This window comes from Rhinolophus sinicus, linkage group LG16 (genome assembly GCF_036562045.2).
Source record: "Rhinolophus sinicus isolate RSC01 linkage group LG16, ASM3656204v1, whole genome shotgun sequence".
Taxonomy (NCBI): domain Eukaryota; kingdom Metazoa; phylum Chordata; class Mammalia; order Chiroptera; family Rhinolophidae; genus Rhinolophus; species Rhinolophus sinicus.
In genome coordinates, this window is record NC_133765.1 from 22,182,528 (window position 1) to 22,203,124 (window position 20,597).

Here is a 20,597-nt window from a genome sequence, read left to right on the forward strand (position 1 = left end):
CTAGTGAGTAGTTGCTGAAATTACTCAGCAGATTCTTTGGTTTTGTGAAACTTGAGGGCAGTCTTGAGCTCTTCTGTCTGTATTCCTTCTTTCCATTTCCTCTGCAGCCCTTCATCTTGGTTCAAACCTTTGTGAACCCTTGCCCATCCCCCCAAAAGATGGCTTTTCCCAGTACTCCTACTTCTCAACATTTTTAACCACCTGCAGATTACTTCTTCATGTTAGCTGTAGTTATGTCTCTTACTTTTTGGAACAACCTCCCAGGATTCCTTGTTGCCTGATACATTTAATAGATTTCTGACCATTATATTGCAGTCTCTGCAAATACTCTCCCAACCTGTATGTTTGTCCATATCTTCCTATGTCTTCCAAAATATGCTCCCAACCTATACTATATCCTAATCTTCCTTCCGCCTGACCATCCCACTCCCTTCTCCTCAGTTTTTCTGTTACTGAGGCAGTGAGCAAGTTAGCGTGTACCCAGAGGAGACATCTAAAATTTAGAGTAGGTTTGGAAGGACTTCGTATAACAAGTTTATTCTTGATGAAAATAGAAATTAGTAACCATCGTGAGTTTGAGAATGTTCGTTGTCTTTAGATGACTACATCAGAAAGACAAAACAGTGATGAGTGACCTCTAATAGTCAAGGGGGAGGTCATTATAGTTGTGGAGAATAGGGAGAAGTAGGTGGCAAGTGCAGCTGAAGAGAAATTGGAATGAGGAAAACTATTGGGAATTTTCTATAAAATGCAAATCAAAAAATTTTCATATATTGGACACCAGCTCATGAGACAATTGATATTCAGGGATGGTTTTCAGAGTTTCTGGTAGAAATAAGTGAAGGTATTTCCCTATAAAAATCTGGATGTGAAGTGCAATATTCTGATATAAAATAATTCACCATAATACTCTTTTTTGAAGAATTCATCTTCAGGAATAGTAGCTTCCATGTAGGTCCTTATGTATGTCCAGTGACAAACTCTGTTGGACAGAATCAAATACATGTCAACCTTATATTGAACCTACCCTGGGTTATATTGATAAGATGCAAGGTATTTTCCATAGTAATATTTTTCCTTATAAAGTCCAAAGGACCGTTTACTTGTTTTTCTCTTAATAAAATTAAGGAATAGTTGGATAGTGGGGATCGATTTTTGGAGGCATTCATTCATGAGATTCAAGACATGCATTGCATGCAAAATGCCATAAAAACAGATGCATAGTGCATAGATGAAGAGTGAAACCATACTAAAAATTTCATGAGAGCAACCTGACCAGACATACAAATAATACATTTTATACCCTGTAATTTTCAGCGGTGAGTTTTCTCTTGTTCTTTACTTCTTACAAGCATCTCCACAAGTGCGTGTTTGGGGTCTTGGTAAAATGAGGACGCTAAATGCCAGTGATAGTTGAGAGCCTGGAATGGTAGTTTTATTTCCCCAGTTAAAAAACCCTTATTTAGAGCTGTAGGCATTGCAAAAAACCCTCTTCTGTAAATGACATCCTTGTTCCAAGTTATCATTGGATTTAAAGTAGAAGCTCTTTTAAACATAGAGATCTGTGTGTTAAAGCCAACTATTTCATATGTAACATACGTTCTTTTACCTTTTGTCTTTTTAGCCGTGTGGTGTTGCCCTGTTCTGTTCAAGAGGTAAGTCATGTTTGCTTCCGTATTATTTTATTGAAATGGTTCATTTTGATACGTTAATCTCAAGTCATGTTTTTGTTGTATTCGTTTACCTTTACATTTTAGCTTATGTGACAAAATGAATTAAGGTGTGTTACAGGTTGTTACACAAATGATTACAGATAATTGTAAATGAATGTCTGTTACACTGCTTTGTTTTGGAAGGGTCTAAAGAATGCAGTTTAACCTCCTGTCTAGTGCAGAAATTCTGTCTACGATATTCAAGGAAAGGAGGTTCCAGCTACAGCCATAGCACTTTAAGGTTAACTTGCTGCTTAGAGAAGCAGCCTATTTTCCTGTTGGATATTTTAAACACTTGTGTTTAAACCAAAATCTGCTTTCCTATAATATTTGGCTATTGTTTAGATTCTTTCGACTTTAGCAGTGGGAAATAGGCCTGTTCAGTCTTGCATATGGTAACCCTTCAGGTTTTATTTTGGCACTTCTCTCCTCCAATCACTTTTGTTCCATCGTCTCTGCATGAGGTTACAAAGTTAAACATTCCCAGCACATTCATTTGGCCTAATAAAACGTGACCTCTAGACTTCCTCACCAGCTGGTCTTACTACTGCATGTGTTGTAGTTAATGGTCTTAACTGAAAACGGTATTCCAGACGTGGTCTGACCAGCACATAACTGTGAGAGATTGTCTCCCTTGATCTGCACGTGATACAGAAATACACCACCAATTCAGAAGTTGCATGTTCTGCAGTTGTAGCTATCTGTAGTGTAGCCAAGAATGAGGATGAAAGCAGAGGAGATGTCTAAGAAATCAAGATATGTGTAGCAAAACACGAAAGCCCTCTGGGTCCTTCTGAAACTTGCATGCAGTTTGTACTTGCTCAGTTATCTGGTTTTCTTAGAGCTGACAGTAGATTATAAGCAGTGAGTTGGAAGTGGGACAAAACAAACTGATAACCTAAGAAGTGACAGCTGACAGAAGACAGAAAAAAAAAAAAATACAAGAACTAGAGAAACGAGTAGCTATCTGGCACTGTTTAATGTAGATTTGAACACAACTGTATATATCTCAGTAGTGCCTGAGGTTTCACTGTATTAAAACACTCAAGACAAACCAGGCACTCCTATTCTCGTACAATTGATTGTTTGAACTTAAATGTGGAAATTGACATTTGTTTTTGTTAATTTTTTTCTTTTGGTTTTAGCTAGTTGGAGCAACTTGTTGAAATCTTTCTGAATCTTGGTATTGTCACCCAGAATAATCCCAGCTCTTTGTTATATTCAGACTTAATAAACACACTTCCTGTCTTTAGGTCATTCTTTAAAATGACAATGAAAGCCGGGTAACATACCACAAAGTATCAGTCCATTAAGAACATTTTTTTGGATACTGTTGTTTAGTTGTTTCTGTGTAAATTTTTGTTACTCTTTTCCTGGCCAAGATCAGGTATACCTTTTGACTTAGAGACATTTTAATCCTATTTTTAAAATAATGACAGTGTTGAAAGTACATTTTGAAAGACTTAAGGATTGATTGTAGCATTACTGGACAGCACTGATGTTGTATCACGAAAACCAAAAGAAGAAACACAACCCTCTCTGCAGTCTGAAATCCCTACAGAAACTTATTTTTGATTCATTTAAGAAATGTGTTTGGTTCCAGCTTCCTAAACTCTTCGAGGGGAGGGGGAAGAGAATGTGTGTTAAAATTAACCTGCAAGATAGCATAATATTCCTGTTAGATATGAATATTTACAGAACTTACCCCTGTTTTTTGTCCCTCAAATAAAATGTTGGTTTTGAATTATTAGTTTTTAGAAGTAGCTTTTCTTTGAAAATATGCTTATAAAAAACAAAAAAAACAAAACAAAACATTTCTTCTGGCTGTCTTCATCAGGAGGAAGACATTTAGCCAGATTTGAAGAGATTGGAGATAGTGCCCTGGTTGAGTCACTAGGAACATATTAGAACATAAGAACGTTGCTTTTTATCATTTGTTGGAATGGTTAACAACTCCAGGTTGTCACAGAACAGTACCACCCACTCACAGGTGTGGACCACTGAGAATTCTGGTTTGTTTTAAAATGAAATAGAAACCACTGTCAGCAATTTCTTGCCTTTTATGGTAATACTTGTATATTTATAATACTTTAAAAAGAGTTTGTTTACTGAAAAACTTTATAATTCACACTTCTGATGCTGTATACCCAATACTATTTATGTTTAGAAGGACAAGGGCCAAATTGGGTTTGTGTCATATAAACCATGGGGGAAAAAACCCCAGAGGTCTACTAAAAGTTGGACTGTAATGGTTCTTTGTATTTTCAAGTTTTTATTATTACACTTTAAACACCTCCTTTTTATTCTTGAGAATGGTATTTCAGTTGCTCAGCTTTCTTAATTGACAGTGATAATTATATACATGCCATATCTTCCTCAGAATTTTGTAAAATTTATGAGATATAATACAAATTATATTATTCAGAAAAGTTGGACTAAGTGTAAAGAAGTTGTCTTCATCAGTGGATATTACATATTAAAGCACCAGAGTGTTTGTAATTAGCGTTTTCTTGAATAATGGAAACCTTGTAAAATATAGTTTCTTGAAGCTCTGTGATCACCTGTCTTTCTAAATATTAATTTCTAATTTGAGTCATGTTTTCATGTAGAACACATGTGCTGAATGATTCGGATGTGCTTTTCTATACCATCAATAGTAAGATTTTAGCACAAGATGTTTCCACAGTTACTGTGACTTATTGAAATTCTGTACTCTTTGAAATTTCAGTATCAGGTTGGGCAGCTTTACTCTGTTGCAGAAGCTAGTAAGAATGAGACTGGTGGTGGAGAAGGAATTGAAGTCTTAAAGAATGAACCTTACGAGAAGGATGGAGAAAAGGGACAGTATACACACAAAATTTATCACCTAAAGAGGTAAGCAGTGTATCCACATTTGATGTTTAGTCATTATATTAAGTAATTAGGCTTCAACTACCCAGCTTACTTATTAAGCAGTGTAACTACCTAACTTACTAGTACGTATGCTGATGTACTTTTTAAATTTCAGTGTGACAATATGTTACATTTTACTTTTTTGAGAGAACCCCCCTTTATTAGTCATTTTTAAATTGTAAAAGTAATATATCCACTTATAAAAAATTCAAACAACAGAGAAAATAAAATAAAAACTTAGTCCCCACCACTTGCCATCACATATCCATAACCCTGAAGAACACTAGAAACAGTTTAGAGTTCATTCTTCTATAACATATTCAAATAAATTTTTTTGAAAACAGAGAGATATCACTTCTATGATTTTTTTGGTTTGTTTTCTACGACAAATGGGATCATACCATAAATAAGGTTCTATAATTTACTTTGTTTTTCATGCAACAATATATCATGAACATCCTTCCATGTTATTATTTAATGTAATGTCATTCTTTTTAAGGCTGGGTAAAATTTCTTAGTATGGACATAGCATAAGTTTACTTATTCATTCTCTAAATGATAAATTGACTTAGGTATTTTTTGTTTCCGAGCTTTTGTCTTACAAATAATATTTCTGTGAACATGGTTGTACATAAATCTTTATGTTTTAGGTTACTGTTTCTCTAGGAGAAATTTATAAAAGTAAGATTGCTAAAAAGACATACTCATTTTAAATTTTGATATTATTGCCAGCTTGCCCTCCAAGAGTTTGATAGTGTTCATTTTCCCAATTTTTCTGTCTTTTTAATTTTTGCTGACTTGATACGCAGAAAATAGTCTCTTGTCTAAATTTGAATTTCTTTATTAGTGAGGTTGAATGTCTTTTCATACTAATTGACCATTTGAATTTCTTATATGACTTGACTTCAAATCCATTATTCATTGTTTTTATCTCTTTGGTTTGTAGAAGTTCTTTTGCACATTCTTCTGAGTTTGGCAGTCTAATCTCTATCTTTGGCATAAATATTTTAAAACAGAAATTACATACAAATATTTATCCAAGGACAAAAGACCAGTAATGGTTTTTAACAGTCTGTTTTGTCAGTAGTCTCCCCAGTTTATTAAAGGTAGGAGGGAGTCTTTGTTATTCTCTTGCCTTTATTCTCTTCATATTAAAATGAATAACACCATGTTTTTTGTACAGCTCCTTAAAGTTACAGATGAGCTGTGATCAGTATTTCTCATATTTTCTCAACTTAAGGCTATTGCTTGGTTTATAGGGACACATGAATATTAAGTAGGTTATCATTTTATAGAACCTTAAATTTTATTGTCATTTTCTCTTAGAACATAGCATTTCTTTGTTTCTGATGCAGGTTTGAATGAAGGCAAAAATTGATCAATCCGTTTTCCATAGAGACTGTCTTGTTCATGGTTTCTATTAATTTGCACCCTAAGTATATCTTTAAAATTTTTTTTTTATATTCAATATTATGTTAGTTTAGGTATACAGTATAGTGGTTAAACATTAGTATAACTTATGAAGTGATGACTAAGTATAGTACCTACCTGGCACCATACATGGTTATCAACAGTATTATTGACTATAGTCCCTGTGCTGTACTTTACATCCCTGTGAGTATATCTTAAAGATGTGTCAATTGAGAGAAAATTTTGGAATTCTAGTGCTATAATCTATATAATATTTATAGTATTGACTTATGTATACTTGGAGTTCTTTTACTAGCATTTTTTCATTAATTGAACTTTACCAATACATAAAACTTTCTTTATTGTAAACATGCAACTCTGGGGGATAAAAATAAACCCAAAAGTTAGATATATAAAATTTTTTGATGGTCTGTGATGTCCTTATGTGAATAAATTTGAAATAGATTCAAAATATCGTTCATTTGAAAACTAAGAGTTGGGATATTGGGGAAATGTTTGATATATCAATACATGGAAAAGACCAGTTGCTAAATATGCACATAAATATGTAATATGTTACATGTTTTAAAAAAAAATTGATCAGAAAAAAAGCCTAGAGACAGAGTCATTAAAATGCTATTGTTTTTCCCTTGGTGGTGGGATTTGGGTGATTTAAAATTTTCTTTTCTGTGTTTTTGTTTAATGAGAAAAAAAGTGAGAAATATTATTTTTGAAACATTTGATTTAGGTGAAACTCCAGCCATAAATAATTAATCTCTTAAGATGAAGAGAGCCTTGTAAATATAGTTAGTGCAAGAGATATTGTTGTGGGAGTGTATTTGGAGATGAGAAGAGGAAATCCTCTCAGGTTTTTAATGGATTAAAGAAAGGAAAAGCTTTGCTCTCTGGAGGCTAGCCTCCCAGCACACCAGCCTTCAGGAACAGCTTCTTCATTCCTAGAAGGAGCTGAAATCATTCCATGGTACTGTTTGGTTTCACCCTTTTATGTATTCATTTATACCTCATTGCAGTCTTGAGAAATAGGCAATATATACATTGTATGTAAGAAGACACTAAAGTACATATTTACCCAAACTCACACAGCTAATAACTGGTAGAGTGGTGACGGAGACATGCATTCTCTGATTTCTAATCCCGTGCTCTTTTGGTCACAAGTAGTAGACAGTCCCAAGTGCCTGACACCAAGCACTGAAGCCGATGAACACAGGTTTCCCCTGCAAAGGGAGGGAGGGGGTCTAACTGGATGATGAGGGCTATTGATGCCGGTAGGAGACTTGCCTAGTTACACAAAGATGGCAGCTTGGTGGATAGAAGCATGGAGAGGCATGAGGTAGGAAAGGAAAAAAGGAAAGAAGGGGACAGTAATGTATCTCAGGCAGTATGGCAGATAATAGCCACTCTGGCAGTAATGAAAAACAGCTGAAAACTTGTCTGTTAATAAAGATAAAACAGGGACCCTGTAGTCTGGGGCGGGGGGGGGGGGGGGAAATGCTCATGGGGCAAGGGCCATCAGATTTCCACACTCAGAATCATCAGTGTCATACTGAAGGCAGGTAGCCACAGGATAACTATATTATGGAAGGGCAAAGAATCATTTAGTAGTAATTTCTGAGACCTTCACTGTACTATAGGAAAGACGGCTGTGACGTCACAGTGCTGGCATTGCAGCCTTCAGTATCCTGCAAGGACATCAGTACAGCATGCTGAAGACATACCCATAATCCTAGAGAGTTTTAGAGCTCTCTGACTAAGGAAGCTAAATACGTGTCCAGTAATATGTTTCCTTTTCTTGTACTTAATTCGACTGGGTAATCTGTAGTGCTCTGTGCACTGTCACTGTATGGCGTCAGTGGAGTTGCAGATTTGGTGAACTTGGATGGCTAAGGTGATTGGCTAAGACCACCAACACCTCCTTTTACATTTGAGATACTGGGAGTTCTGGGCTCCGCTTTACCCACTGTAATCAAGGTCTCTGGATTCCCTGGCCAGGATGCCTTCCCATTTCAGCAGAAACACTTGTTGGTAAGATACACACTTAATCTCAACCAGGAGATTGAAGAACAATCTTGGCAGGGTATTAAAAAATCTAAAATTTAGTAACCATCTCAAGGAACATTTCAAATGTCTGGTTTCTTTCAATTTCAGATAATATTCTTAGGGGATGAGATTGTTTCCATACATATCTTTTAATCACTTGCACTAGTGAGGAGTCACCCATGGTAATTCTAAGCATAGAGTCTAGTACTTGCGTGTTTTAGGGTGTGCTGGTCACTAAGTGTTCTAGGTGGGAGCTCATTCATTCGCCATGGCAACCTTTTCTAGTGAGGAAACTAAGGTCCAGAAAAGTTGAAGTAAGTAGCCCCTGTGTCACTGCTGTTTGGTAGCAGAGGTGGGCTGTGAACCCAGGCAGGCATCGTGACTCCAGAACTTGCCCTCTTTATCACTTTGCTCTACTGCTGAGCCCGGTGGGAGGGTTAGAATATTTTCCATTTCCTGAAGTGAACTGCAAAGGAGTTTATAGAGAAATTCTGTTTCATCATGTCCCATTTTCTTATAAGTCTTTAAAGTCTCAAGTTTTCTTCCAAAATAAGGTTAAACTCAGCAAGGTATTCATGATTATCCACGTATCCCCAGTTGTAATAACTGTATAGAGTAAAAACCTTTGCCTCTAAGTAAGTCTCTTTGTTGTCTTCCAGAAGTGACCTGTTCAGCCCCTTAGGCTCTTTTCTTCTGATTTTGGGTCCCTCATAACTTGCTCCGCTTCCTGAGCACAGCTCAGATCTGTCTTGTGCACAGGCATTCCTTGACTACTTACATTCTTCCCTAAACTCCCTCACTAGTTGTGACTCTAGTCATTTTGCCCTAGTCGTGTATTGCCATATGTGTACATATTTGTCTTGTACCCAATTTACCATAAAGTTTGAGTATATTTCCTTAAGTTGTTTAACATGCACTTAATGGTGGATGGTGGGGAGGGAGGAGAGAATTTATTGTGCAAAGAATTTGTAAGCGAGGCAAGGAAATGTGTGGCAACCTTTGAGATGGTATTTCAGAGAAAAACTTGGAGCTCTTCTGAGACATCATAGGAACACGCTGACTAGACGTTTTGTTGTTTGCTTTCTCTCCCTTCTTGGGGAAAATAAGGTTTACTCTTTTTATTCCTCATAAGTAATTATGCCTTTCCCATCTTCAGTCAGCCCTGGGTGATCTAGAATTCATAAAGCTTTGCCAACTCTAGAATGGTCTTGTTCCCCAAAGGTGAAAACAGCAGAGGTTTTATTGAAAATCATTTTAAAGTTTCATGTGGTTCAAGTTAATAGCTCATTTTTATAAGCAAAAAGAATCATCTGCCAGGAAATAGTTATGTTCACATTTAGAAATGAGAAGTTTAAATCACCTGAGAATGCAAAGATTATAAATGATTTACATTCAGAGCATCTCTAAATTAAAGTAAGAAATTAATAAATTGCCTAATATAGTAATTTATTCTTGAATTGAGAATTAGCCATCAATACATAATTTTTTCTTTGTATATATGTAGTTCTGAATCTTAACTTTTGCTCAGTTGAAAGTTTTCTAAATCAAGAATGATCCCATTCTAGAAGAATATCAGCTATATTACTAAAATACACTGTTTCCTCTTTATGGTATACAGTGACCCTTGAACAACATAACATGGGTTTGAACTGCACAGGTCCACTTATATGTGGATTTTTTTCAGTAAATACACAGTCAGCCCTCCGTATCCCCAGATTTTGCATCCATGGATTTAACTGACCTCAGATGGAAAATAGTACTTTCTATTCTCCGTTGGGATTCTGCGGATGTAGAGGGCCTACTGTATGCACTATTTATGGCATTTTATATTAGGGAGTTGAGCACCATGGATTTTGGTATCTCCAGGGTCCTGGAACCAATTCCCTGTGGATACTGAGGGATGACTATAGTTAAGTGTTGGGGAGTCCATTTATATGTGAATTCTTGACTGGGGGGGGGGGTCAGTGCCCTCAACCCCCTGCATTGTTCAATGGTCAACTGAATTTCTCATTGATATTCTCCTTTTTGTCATGTGAAAAATACTTTTTTCTTTTTGTTATAATTTTCCAAAATTTTGCATACTATTATATCTCCTGGATGTTCGACGATTTGTATCTGGTGGTTTTATTTTTTCCCCCACAAATCGGAATTTTAAATCATAATTTCCCCCTTATCTTTCCATTTCTTCTTTCTTCCATCTCCATAGCCGTTACATTAAAGCAAGTTACCATTATCTCTTTCCTGAACATCTCCAGTTGCCTACACACTGATCTCTTGCCATCCATTCTTATGGTTATTATAGTGTTGCTATGAACATTTTTGTACAAGTTTCTGTGTGTATGTTTTCATTTCTCTTGGTTTTATATGCCAGGGGGTGCCAAAAAAGTGTATACACATTTTAAGAGATACTATCTATATGTTACTTTTAGAAGTTGAATTGAATTACCGTAGCAATGTGTAGTATGATGTTTACTCAAAAGATGGCGTTAATCAATTGAATGCTAGCGTCACCATGCGACAGGCAGGACAGGTCAAAGAAAATGGCGGAAGCACGGTTGTCGTTGCACTTCCACCGAGATGTGAGAGCTTAACCTCGATGAGAATTTGCCAGGACAATGGATAAGACGAATAGGTGCAGTTGAGTTTCCCCCACATTCTCCTGACTTGACACCCCTTGACTTCTCCCTGTGGGGGACCTTAAAGGTTGTGGTGTACCGTAGAAAACCAGCTACACTGGTGGTACTTTGGGAAGACATTGAAATGGCATGTGCAGCGATACTAGTGGACACTTTGGTCAGCGTTGCTCAAGCAGTAGTTCGCCATAATCAGAAGTGTCTGGATGCTGATGGTAACCACTTTGAGCACCTCTTGTCATTGCAGAAGTCAGATGTGACTTGTGTTCATCATTTGTTATCAGTATATATTGGGTATTACAATTCTAATACAGTTTTCCTTTCTTAAAATGTTTATACATTTTTTTGTCACCCTCTGTATGTAGTACCTACAGTCAGAATTGCTGGGGCATATGCTAGCTCATATTTGAAGAACTGCCAGACTGTTTTCCAAAGTGACTGCACCATTTCACTCGCTCACCAACAGGGTATGAAGGCTTTACATCCTTGCCAGTACTTGTTTTCTTCAGGTGTTTATTTGTTTGTTTATTCATTTATTTGTAGTAGCCATCCTAAGAGGCATGAAGTGGTATCTTACTGTGGTTTTGATTTACATTTCCCTGCTGATTAATGGTATTGAACATCTTTTCACATGCTTATGGGTGATTTATAGATCTTTTGAGAAATGTCTGTTCCAATCTTTTACCTGATTTTAATTGGGTTATCTTTTTGTTGTAAGAGTTCTTTATATATGCTAGATCTGGTTCCTATGAGATACATGATTTGCAAATTTTTTTGCACATTCTGTGAGCTGTCATTTCACTTTCTTGGTAGTGTTGTTTGAAACTTAAAAAGTTTATAATTTTGATGAAGTCCAATGTACCTATTTTTTTTCTTTTGTTATTTATGCTTTTCACATCATATCTTCATTGCCCAATCCAAGGTCACAAAGATTTACATCTGCATTTCTTCTAAGAATTTTATAGTTTTAGCTCTTATGTTTAGATCTTGAATCCATGTTTAGATCTTGAATACATTTTGAGTTAATTTTTGCCACCATCTATCCTTGCCCACTCCCATTAATTTTCCACACAAAGCCAGAATGATCTTAAATCAGGCTGTGTCATCCCCCTTCTTAAAGCCCTCAGTAACTTCCCACTATACAATGAATAAAATCCAAGTTTTGGCCTGTAAGATGAGCCCTGGATCTGTGTGCCCCCTGCCCACCTCACCATCCTCAGCTTGTGTCTCTGTTCCTGGTTCACTATGGTCTAGCTACGCTGGAGTCCTCAGAGTGGCCCAAGCAGGTGAAGTCTTTTGCTCTTTTAGGACCTTTGCCCCATCTCTGCATGTGGTTGGCCCTCCTTATCCTCAGGTCACGACTGTAATGTCACTTCCTCAGGGTGGCCTTCCTGAGCACCTTTGCCCCAGGTACTCACTGCCAGGGCCCTGTTCCTTAACTCCATGCCTTTCAGGACAGGTCATTCTTTGCCTTTTGTTGTTTACCAGTCTGTTTTCTGCATCCCTCGCTGGAAGGTGAGCTCTGGGTAGAGATTGTTTGCACACTTATTTACACATCCCCTGGTACATTGGGCACGCGATAAGTACTTGAATGAATGAATGAATGAATGAGGTGCCCAGTTAGATTTAAGGTCTATTTCAGTTGATTATAAAATGAAAGTTTACTTGCTTTACTTATGGCAGATTTATTTGATCTTCAATTTCTTCTCTGTTTTTCTGCATTTTGATATTTATCCACAGTACTATGGAGAAGGATGGAAAAGTGGAACTTTGGACAGTTTAACTCACTTGTTTATAAATAGATACAAAAATTTCATGGGAAAAGTACAGTTTGAAATCATTTACCAAGGTATTATTTATCTTAGGAACATAATTTTTTTTTTTTTTAAAAAGGAATACTTCTATATAGGAGAAGTTCAGTGTACATTATGGTCTTTTATTACCGTGTTTCCCCGAAAATAAGACCTAGCTGGACAATCAGCCCAATGTGTCTTTTGGAGCAAAAATTAATGTAAGACCTGGTCTTATTTTACTGTAAGACCGGGTATAATATAATGTAGTAGAGTATAATGTAATACAATACCGGGTCTTATATTAATTTTTGCTCCAAAAGACGCATTAGAGCTGATTGTCCAGCTAGGTCTTATTTTCGGGGAAGCAGGGTATGTATCTTTTAAGCCATATAAGCCGTTTGTTTTCCTGTATCACTGTGACAAAGTTACCTTACCACAAAACAGACAGGTTCACAACCATTCAACAGTATTGAGGTTAGATTTTCATACTGTCTCCTTTCAACACAATTGATAAAACACTTTGATTGAATTTTCCCTTGATTAAATATTCTTAAATAACCTTCAGGTGGGGGAAAGGCTCTGTATTGGCAAAGAGCCTTTGTGCTCTTGGGTATTATGCTATGGCTAACTCTTAAACAGCTGAAATCTAGGTATGTTTATCTTGAGGTGCGCACTGTCATGTGTTGGTTTACCATTAGAGAACATTTCATGAATAGTTTGAGAGAAAGGGCTGGCCGGGTGGCTCAGGTGGTTGAAGCACCAGTTCAAGTCCCACATGGGCCAGTGAGCTGCGCCCTCTACAGCTAAGATTGTGAACAACAGCTCTTCCCGGAGCTCGGCTGCCATGAGCAGCTGGAGGTCGACGTGGGCTGCTGCGGGCTACTGTGTACTGCCGCGGCCTGCTGACTGCTGCTGTTGGCTACAGTGTGCCGCCGGGAGTGGCCAGCAGCCAGCGTGAGGTGCTGTGTGCTGCCATGAGTGGCGGGCAGCCGTCGTGAGCGACCGGCAGCTGGCGAGACCTGCCAGGAGCTGCTTTGCGAGGCCGACTTGACACCCCCGTGACCAACTGCCTCAACAAGGCTCATAATTCCAGCATGGGCCAGGGAGCTGTGTCCTACACAACTAGACTGAGAGACAATGGCTTGAACCGGAGTGGGGGAGGAGGCGGAAGAAGGGGGAAAAAACAATAGTTTGAGAGAACAAGAAGAGGAATGTCCTTGTTTGTTTTTGAAGGCCTAGCTCGATTTTGTTCATTTAATATTTGTCCCTTTTCTGAGACTCTAAGTTTCCAAAACAGATACTAAAGGGTCTTCCTAAGTGACACCGAGGTGGAAAAATAGTGTGTGTGTGTATATGCTCATATATATGTATGTAAAAAAAAAAAAAAAAAATATATATATATATATATATATATATATATATATATATGGCACACTTGAACTGCCTTGTTAGGAATATATTAAAGTTGCCATTAGAGAAAATGCCTCTTCTGTAAAATAGGATTGAAGTTTAGTTTTATTTACTCCATTTATGCATTTTCCCCAAGTTTCGTCAATTGCTTCGATTCATTGAGGACAGATGCCTTTGTTAATAATGTTCCCATGTTGAATGCAAAAAGCCAATAAATTGGAAACAAAACTGGTTCAAAGATTTGGTTGTTCTTAAATAAGTCAAAACATAAAAGGAAGTGTTGGGATTCACATAGTGGGGAAAACATCCTGGAAATTAGATGTAATAAGGCAGTTTAAGAGCAAGACAGAGACATATTAAAGCTTTCTTATAGATTTGGCTCTTGGTGGCCTTTAGTGACTACCAATTTCCTTCTGTTTGGGTCAGCAAATTTTAGAACTTTTGATAAATATTAATGTTTTTAGAATTTTGGGCACCCTAGGAATAAATAGGATAATGTTAAAATATGTTTCTGAGCTAATACACAGCTATTTTTCTCTTGCCTTTTTCTAAGTTGACCAACTAAAACATTGATGGGTGATTTTGTAGCTTGTATTTTGAAACAAATTATCCACGTGTATCACATTCTACCTTGATTTGATCTCTCCCACATTTAAAGGGAGTTTGGTTCTAGTTCTTAAGCAATGGAAGAAATAATTTGGATTGCTCGATATTGTTTAGCTTCCAATGTTATGGTATTTTCAGTTATGCTGGTTTCATTTTTCTGATAACACCCTTTTGCATGAATCTCCCTGACATTTACAAAGAATGAGTGAGTGCTCACAAGAATTAGTCCTCCTTCATTACTACCTTTTAAGGATGTAAAGGCACATGTGAAACTCTTTATGCCTTTGGAATTGCGCTTGTACTGCCATATGTAATACTAGTCGTACTTCAGTTTTTGTTTTTCAGTGATTTAATTTGCCACAATAGTGGAAGCTCCAAATCATATACCTGCTCTTACATTCTGAAGAGACAACCAGAGGGCTGTCCACACTACTTCTGTAACCTCATAGCTCTCTGGCTGGTGTGGGGTTCCTTACATCTTGTCTCTGGTCAACTGCTAAGTCTTACGAGGGCAGAAGTCCGTTCTAGGTCCCAATTTTCCTTAGTTTGTTCTTTCTCTTACTTCAGGAAATTAAGTTGTGCTTGAAAGTTCTCAGAGAAGCAGCTCTGATATGGGAAAAATGTATATTAAGGCTTGTAGTTAAACAGTTTTGGCATACAGTTATTGAGTCACTTAAATGCTGATTATATGAAATAATAATGCTTACCTCACAGTGTTACTAGGCGATTTAAATGAAGAAAGACGTGAAAGTATCCAGCTCTATGTCAGCTTATAATTAAAAAGCAGTAACTACCATTTATTGAACTGTGCAATGTGCTAAACACATTACAGATACTATCTGGTTGAACCCTCAATAAGCCTGCAGAGTAGGTAGGTAATGTGAACTCCATTCAACACATGAGGAGTTCAGAGAGCCAAGTAATATGCCCAGGGTCACACATCTTCCAAGTGGTGATGTGGGAATTTGAATCCAATATGTGAAAATCCTGGGCATGTAAAACTACTTTTACATAATGAAACAGTCATCAAAAATGGTCATTTCATTTGCATTTCTTTGAAGACTGGTGAAACTGATTTATCCATTTGTTCGTTAACTGATTGTTTTCTATTTGTAATGTGTCTGTGGTATCTTTTGCTCATTTTATCTATTGGGATCTTTCCTGATTATCTTAGAATTTGCATAAGCTCATCAGGTATTAATTATATATTTAACCCTTCTCTGACCATACTTAAGCAGCAAGTGACATTCATCTTCCAAACTTAACGTTTTATACTTGAATATGTTTTGATATCGCATTTCTATATGAGTCCTTCACTTTGTCATTTTTCTTTAGGTTTATTTTGTAAAATATGTTAAAAGACTTTTATATAGGGATACTCCCTTATACTGAGGCTTCTTTTTTTTTTTTTGCATTAAGAAACAGTGTAGTGTAGTCTATTATACATGACACTGTTGTATTATGTGCAGGTTGAATAGCTTCAGTTAAGTCTTAGATTTCATATTAGGGAAGCAGATCTGGGGCCCATAACAAAGAATTGCTTCTGTGTTTTTTTTTAAAATGCTGTATATGGTTAAACATATTTTTAATCATTTTTTTTTGTTTTCGCATTACATTCATTTTCCACTTGATCACTTTGGGAATGAAAAAACTGTTGCTAACAGCCTTGGACATGAGTTCATGAACTTAGAACATAGTCACCTTTGGCCGCAGTGCTCTTTGCAGCAGTCTGATAGATGCCAGCCAACACGTGGGGGTGCTATTGAAAATATATCCAATCTTTCTCTCCTCACAGCAAAGTTCCTGCATTTGTGAGGATGATTGCTCCCGAGGGCTCCTTGGTGTTTCACGAGAAAGCCTGGAATGCGTACCCCTACTGTAGAACAAGTAAGCCTCGTTCCCAGCAGCCAGCCCCCCCTGAATGAGGGGAGGGCCTCCCTGTGCCTGACAAGGGTGACACCATGCAGGGCCTGCGGTGGGTTCTCGGGAAGTCACTGTACGCACGTGCAGCACAGGAGAGGCTGTATTGGGTTCTTCCCCCGGCACTTTTGTGAGGGGCATGGGTTCATTTCCAGATGACAGTCCTGTGGACGTCTTGCTGACTGCACAGGTGGTAGGGGTGAGCAAATGAAAGGAATACAGGCACATCTCATTTTCCTGCGCTTAGCTTTATTGCACTTCATACTGCGTTTTTTACAAATTGAAGGCAAGACCCTCCACCTGCAAAGATTACGACTGGCTTTATTGTGATATTCGCTTTATTAGGGTGGTGTGGAACTGAACCTGCAATATCTCTAAGGTATGCCTTAAAGAAAGGCCATCCACACTCAGGAGTGTCTTCTGGGATAGTTTCAACATAGTAGAGGAATGTGGCAGACTTTGGAAACAGTTTTCTGTTTGTTAAATTATAAGTGATGTTTTTGCTTTTGTGACATTATTCCTTTTGCCATTATTTTAAAATTAGACTACTGAGTCCATAATCTTAACGTATCTTACAGTATGACTTGTGTAAAAATTCTTTTGCAAACAAACTAATGTTCTGTTTTCAGGTAGTTTAATCTTTGTGATATTAAATATTGTGACAGATTGTTTTGACTTCAATTAATATTCTGAAATTTCCCCCCCTTTTATTGCCTACCTGTCCATTGCATCTCAGTTGTAACGGTGAGTAAAACACTTTTTGTGTCACATACTCTTCGTCTTTAAACTGTGCTTTACATAGTAATTATTTTCAGGTGTTCCTTGCTTTTTTATTAAAACTGACCGCTGCTGCATGGCTCCTTCTCTGCTCTTTCCAGCAGCCCACACTCCCACCTCATGTTCCCAGTGTTAATCGCTCGTTCTAGCCTGTCTCAAAATCTCCCTGTTGACTTAATTTTGCTTCTGCTACTTCCTTTGAATGTCAGATTTCTCACCAAACCTCACAGCTTCTTTAATATTGGCCCTGTATACTGCATGACAAGTAGGGTTGTGTAAATTATTTAAAAGCAGGCAGCATTTGGGCTGCTTGACAAGTCTATAAAAATAGGTAGCTAATGATTCTATGTCACCTGAGGATCAGGTTTGTAGAGTCAAAACATGGATGCTTATGCTGGGGAAGGTTCCTGCAGACATGAACCCTAAAGAACCGGTGAAAGATCACTGTCATTTTGCTGTTGTGTTTTCTGCAGAATGAATATATGAAAGATGATTTCTTCATTAAAATTGAAACATGGCACAAACCAGACTTGGGAACATTAGAAAATGTAAGTTTCACCTCTGGGCTCTCAGTGCAGAAGCGCCTGGAAATGAGAATACCATAGTCCATTTTGTCATCACCAAAGTGATGCCACCTGCATTAGACTAGCACCTGGCCACCCCACGGTGTGTCAGATTGCAGAGAAGCAGGCGACCAACCAGAAGCAAATGGGCTTTCCCAGTTAGTCCTCTTGCCTTGGTGTGCAGACTTTGGTGAGGTTGCTTTTTTTTTCAAATCAGCCACTCTTTCTCTGGGACAGGGACAGCACAGATTAACAAAATTCCCCAAACCAATTTTAGTCATTAAATTTTAGATTTCTTTCATCTTTTCATCTCTGTGAATTTGCCAGAGCTGCTCTCCATAGCAAAACTGGTTGCTTTAATTTTCACCTCTATTCCACTTAGTTGGGATATGGGTTGATGTCAGAGAAGTGGCCAAAAGGCAGGAAAGAGTGGTACTTTGAATAATTTACAAAAATGTTGACAGGCTCCTGATTTACAAGTTGGTGCACATTTATCCCTAAAATAAATTGCAAGAAAATCAGGACTCATTGTATTCATTAACTTTTGGTAAGCTTGTCAGGGAACTTGGGAGGGCATCTAGTATATAGGTTGATGCCCTTGGCCCAGTGGTTCTCAGAAATACGGTCCTTGGACCAGCAGCCACGTCTGTGAACTTGTTAGAAATGCAAATTCTCAGGCCCCATCCCATACCTACTGAATTAGAACCTCTGGGGATGGGGCCCAGCAGTCTTTCTGGTGTACATTTGAGAACTACTGTTCCAACCTTATGACACACTGTTAAATAGGGAGAGTAAGTTAATGGTAATTGTGGTCGATTCTGTTTTTACTATGCTTTTATGTTATTGGTGCCAATTAGTAGAACTTTCATATTATAATTTATAGTATTTTGACTTGAGTTTTTCTTCCAGGTGATCGTTTGCTATTTCATGTTGTTTTTCCATAGTAACTCTAAAGTTTAAAGTAATTGAGATGATTTAGTATCCTTTAGTCTGTGTATGATTTAATCTACTGTTTTCAGCTTCAAATGGGTATAACTGGCAGTTTTTAAACAATTCTTAATTGGTTCATAGATGGAGTTTCAGAAATAAATGATTGAACAACATGAAGTATAGAGGAGTTGACATTGTACTGAAACTGAATAGCTTTAGGATAATCAGATTCAGGAGATGTTTAAGACCATGCAGTGCAGCTTCTTGAAATCTAATTACAATGTCACTCTATGTTTGTCTGGAATTTGGAGGTTACAAGGACTTTGTCATGTATCATTTGGGTTAAACATGGGTCAAATACATGATGTTAAATAAGTCATCTCTAAGGACTACCAGAAAGTAATGGTGACAGATTTCTGTTAATTTGGCAGCATCCTCACCCCCACCTATCCCCTTGTTATTTAGGGCTTCAGGGGGTAACAAAAGATTTCTAGATCGTTCTAGGCTTTAGACAACTAATTTAATGAAATAGCAATTTGGATTTTTTATTCCTCATAATGTACTCTGACAAACTCAAGGTAAACATTATATTTATGTAAGTGTAATAGTTTTGCCTAGCAAGAATAGTCTACAGTTTACTTTGTTTTGTTTCTCTGTCACTTACAGGTACACGGTTTAGATCCGAACACATGGAAAACGGTTGAAATTGTCCACATAGATATTGCAGATCGAAGTCAAGTTGAACCAGCAGTAAGTACCACGTACTGTTCCATGCCATTTTAACCTGTTGCCTCTTACATCTAAAAATTATTTTCTTTCTTTCTTGTATGGCCTACATTTCTACACTTAAATGAGCCTGGAGCTTGGGTCTGGGTCTGGGTCTGTGCAGCAAAGACCAGAGAATAGAAGACAAGATGATTCACTTTTTGTGTGGTTTTCACCTTTGCACAAAGTGATCCCTTTAAGAAATCTCAGTGTACCGGAGATGTATAGAGGTTTTAGAGGTTTGTTTTCCTTGGGGGAAAAAACAGTATTTTACAAAAGAATTGTCCCTTGAGCTTCTTTAAGTAACGTGGGTCTCTTATATTTTTAAAGTGTGGTTAAGAAAGCAAAAATTTACATACAAATTTTTAGTAACTCAGGTTGGCCTAAAGTTGTCATTTGTGGAAAATGGTTGATGGCAGAACATCTCAATTTAAAGGTTGTGTAGCTTTCTAGTTTGAGTAAATTAAGACCCTTGTATTACTTTGCTACAGTTGGTAAATATTATAAATATTAACTCAGTTCTTACAGTATGCTGGGTGCTGTTTTGGTTTTGCAGGGCCCAGCTGTGGACCTTTTGCATGGTAAGAGAGCCAGTGACCCTCTTCCTGCTAGTCTAGAGAGCTAAAGCTTTGGAGTAAGCATGGCACCCCTCCCTTTGTCCTGGTAACACACAGCGTGTTCAGTTAGCATTTCGTTTCATAACCTTTCCATTTCATTTTCGGTGTTTCTTCCCTGAACTTGAGCATTGTGGTAAGCTGAACAGAAATAACCCAGATACTAAATGTGTTACTTTGCTGTTGAAATTTAAATGTAAACCTAAAACAAAGGCCCCCGACCTTTTCTCAGAAATCACTGGGGTTGGGACTGCAGTAGTGACCCTTTGTTAGGCTGGCGCCTGTCCTGCTGGGGCCCCTCCCTGATGAGAGGTGTGAGCACTGAGGAGTGACCCTGTTATAGAAGTTTTGAAATTTTAGTTGTGCTATGATTTGAAGTTATTTCAATTTTAGGGATATTTCTGCCTTTGAAATTATATAGGAGCTTTTTGTTTGTTTTTGTTTTTTTTAAGATTTTATAGGGGAAGGGGAACAGGACTTTATTGGGGAACAGTGTATACTTCCAGGACATTTT

General features: G+C 37.5%; 1 protein-coding gene across 2 annotated transcripts in view; it reads left to right on the forward strand.

Annotated features, from left to right (window-relative positions):
* PITPNB (phosphatidylinositol transfer protein beta) overlaps positions 1–20,597 on the forward strand; it is a 63,307-nt gene that overhangs the window by 3,786 nt on the left and 38,924 nt on the right. For both annotated transcript variants that reach the window (XM_019756396.2, XM_019756395.2), the window contains exons 2-7: positions 1,625–1,655; positions 4,441–4,586; positions 16,310–16,401; positions 17,171–17,178; positions 17,685–17,759; positions 19,371–19,454. In XM_019756396.2, the coding sequence (XP_019611955.1) occupies positions 1,625–1,655; positions 4,441–4,586; positions 16,310–16,401; positions 17,171–17,178; positions 17,685–17,759; positions 19,371–19,454 (436 nt within the window). The remainder of the gene's footprint in view (positions 1–1,624; positions 1,656–4,440; positions 4,587–16,309; positions 16,402–17,170; positions 17,179–17,684; positions 17,760–19,370; positions 19,455–20,597) is intronic.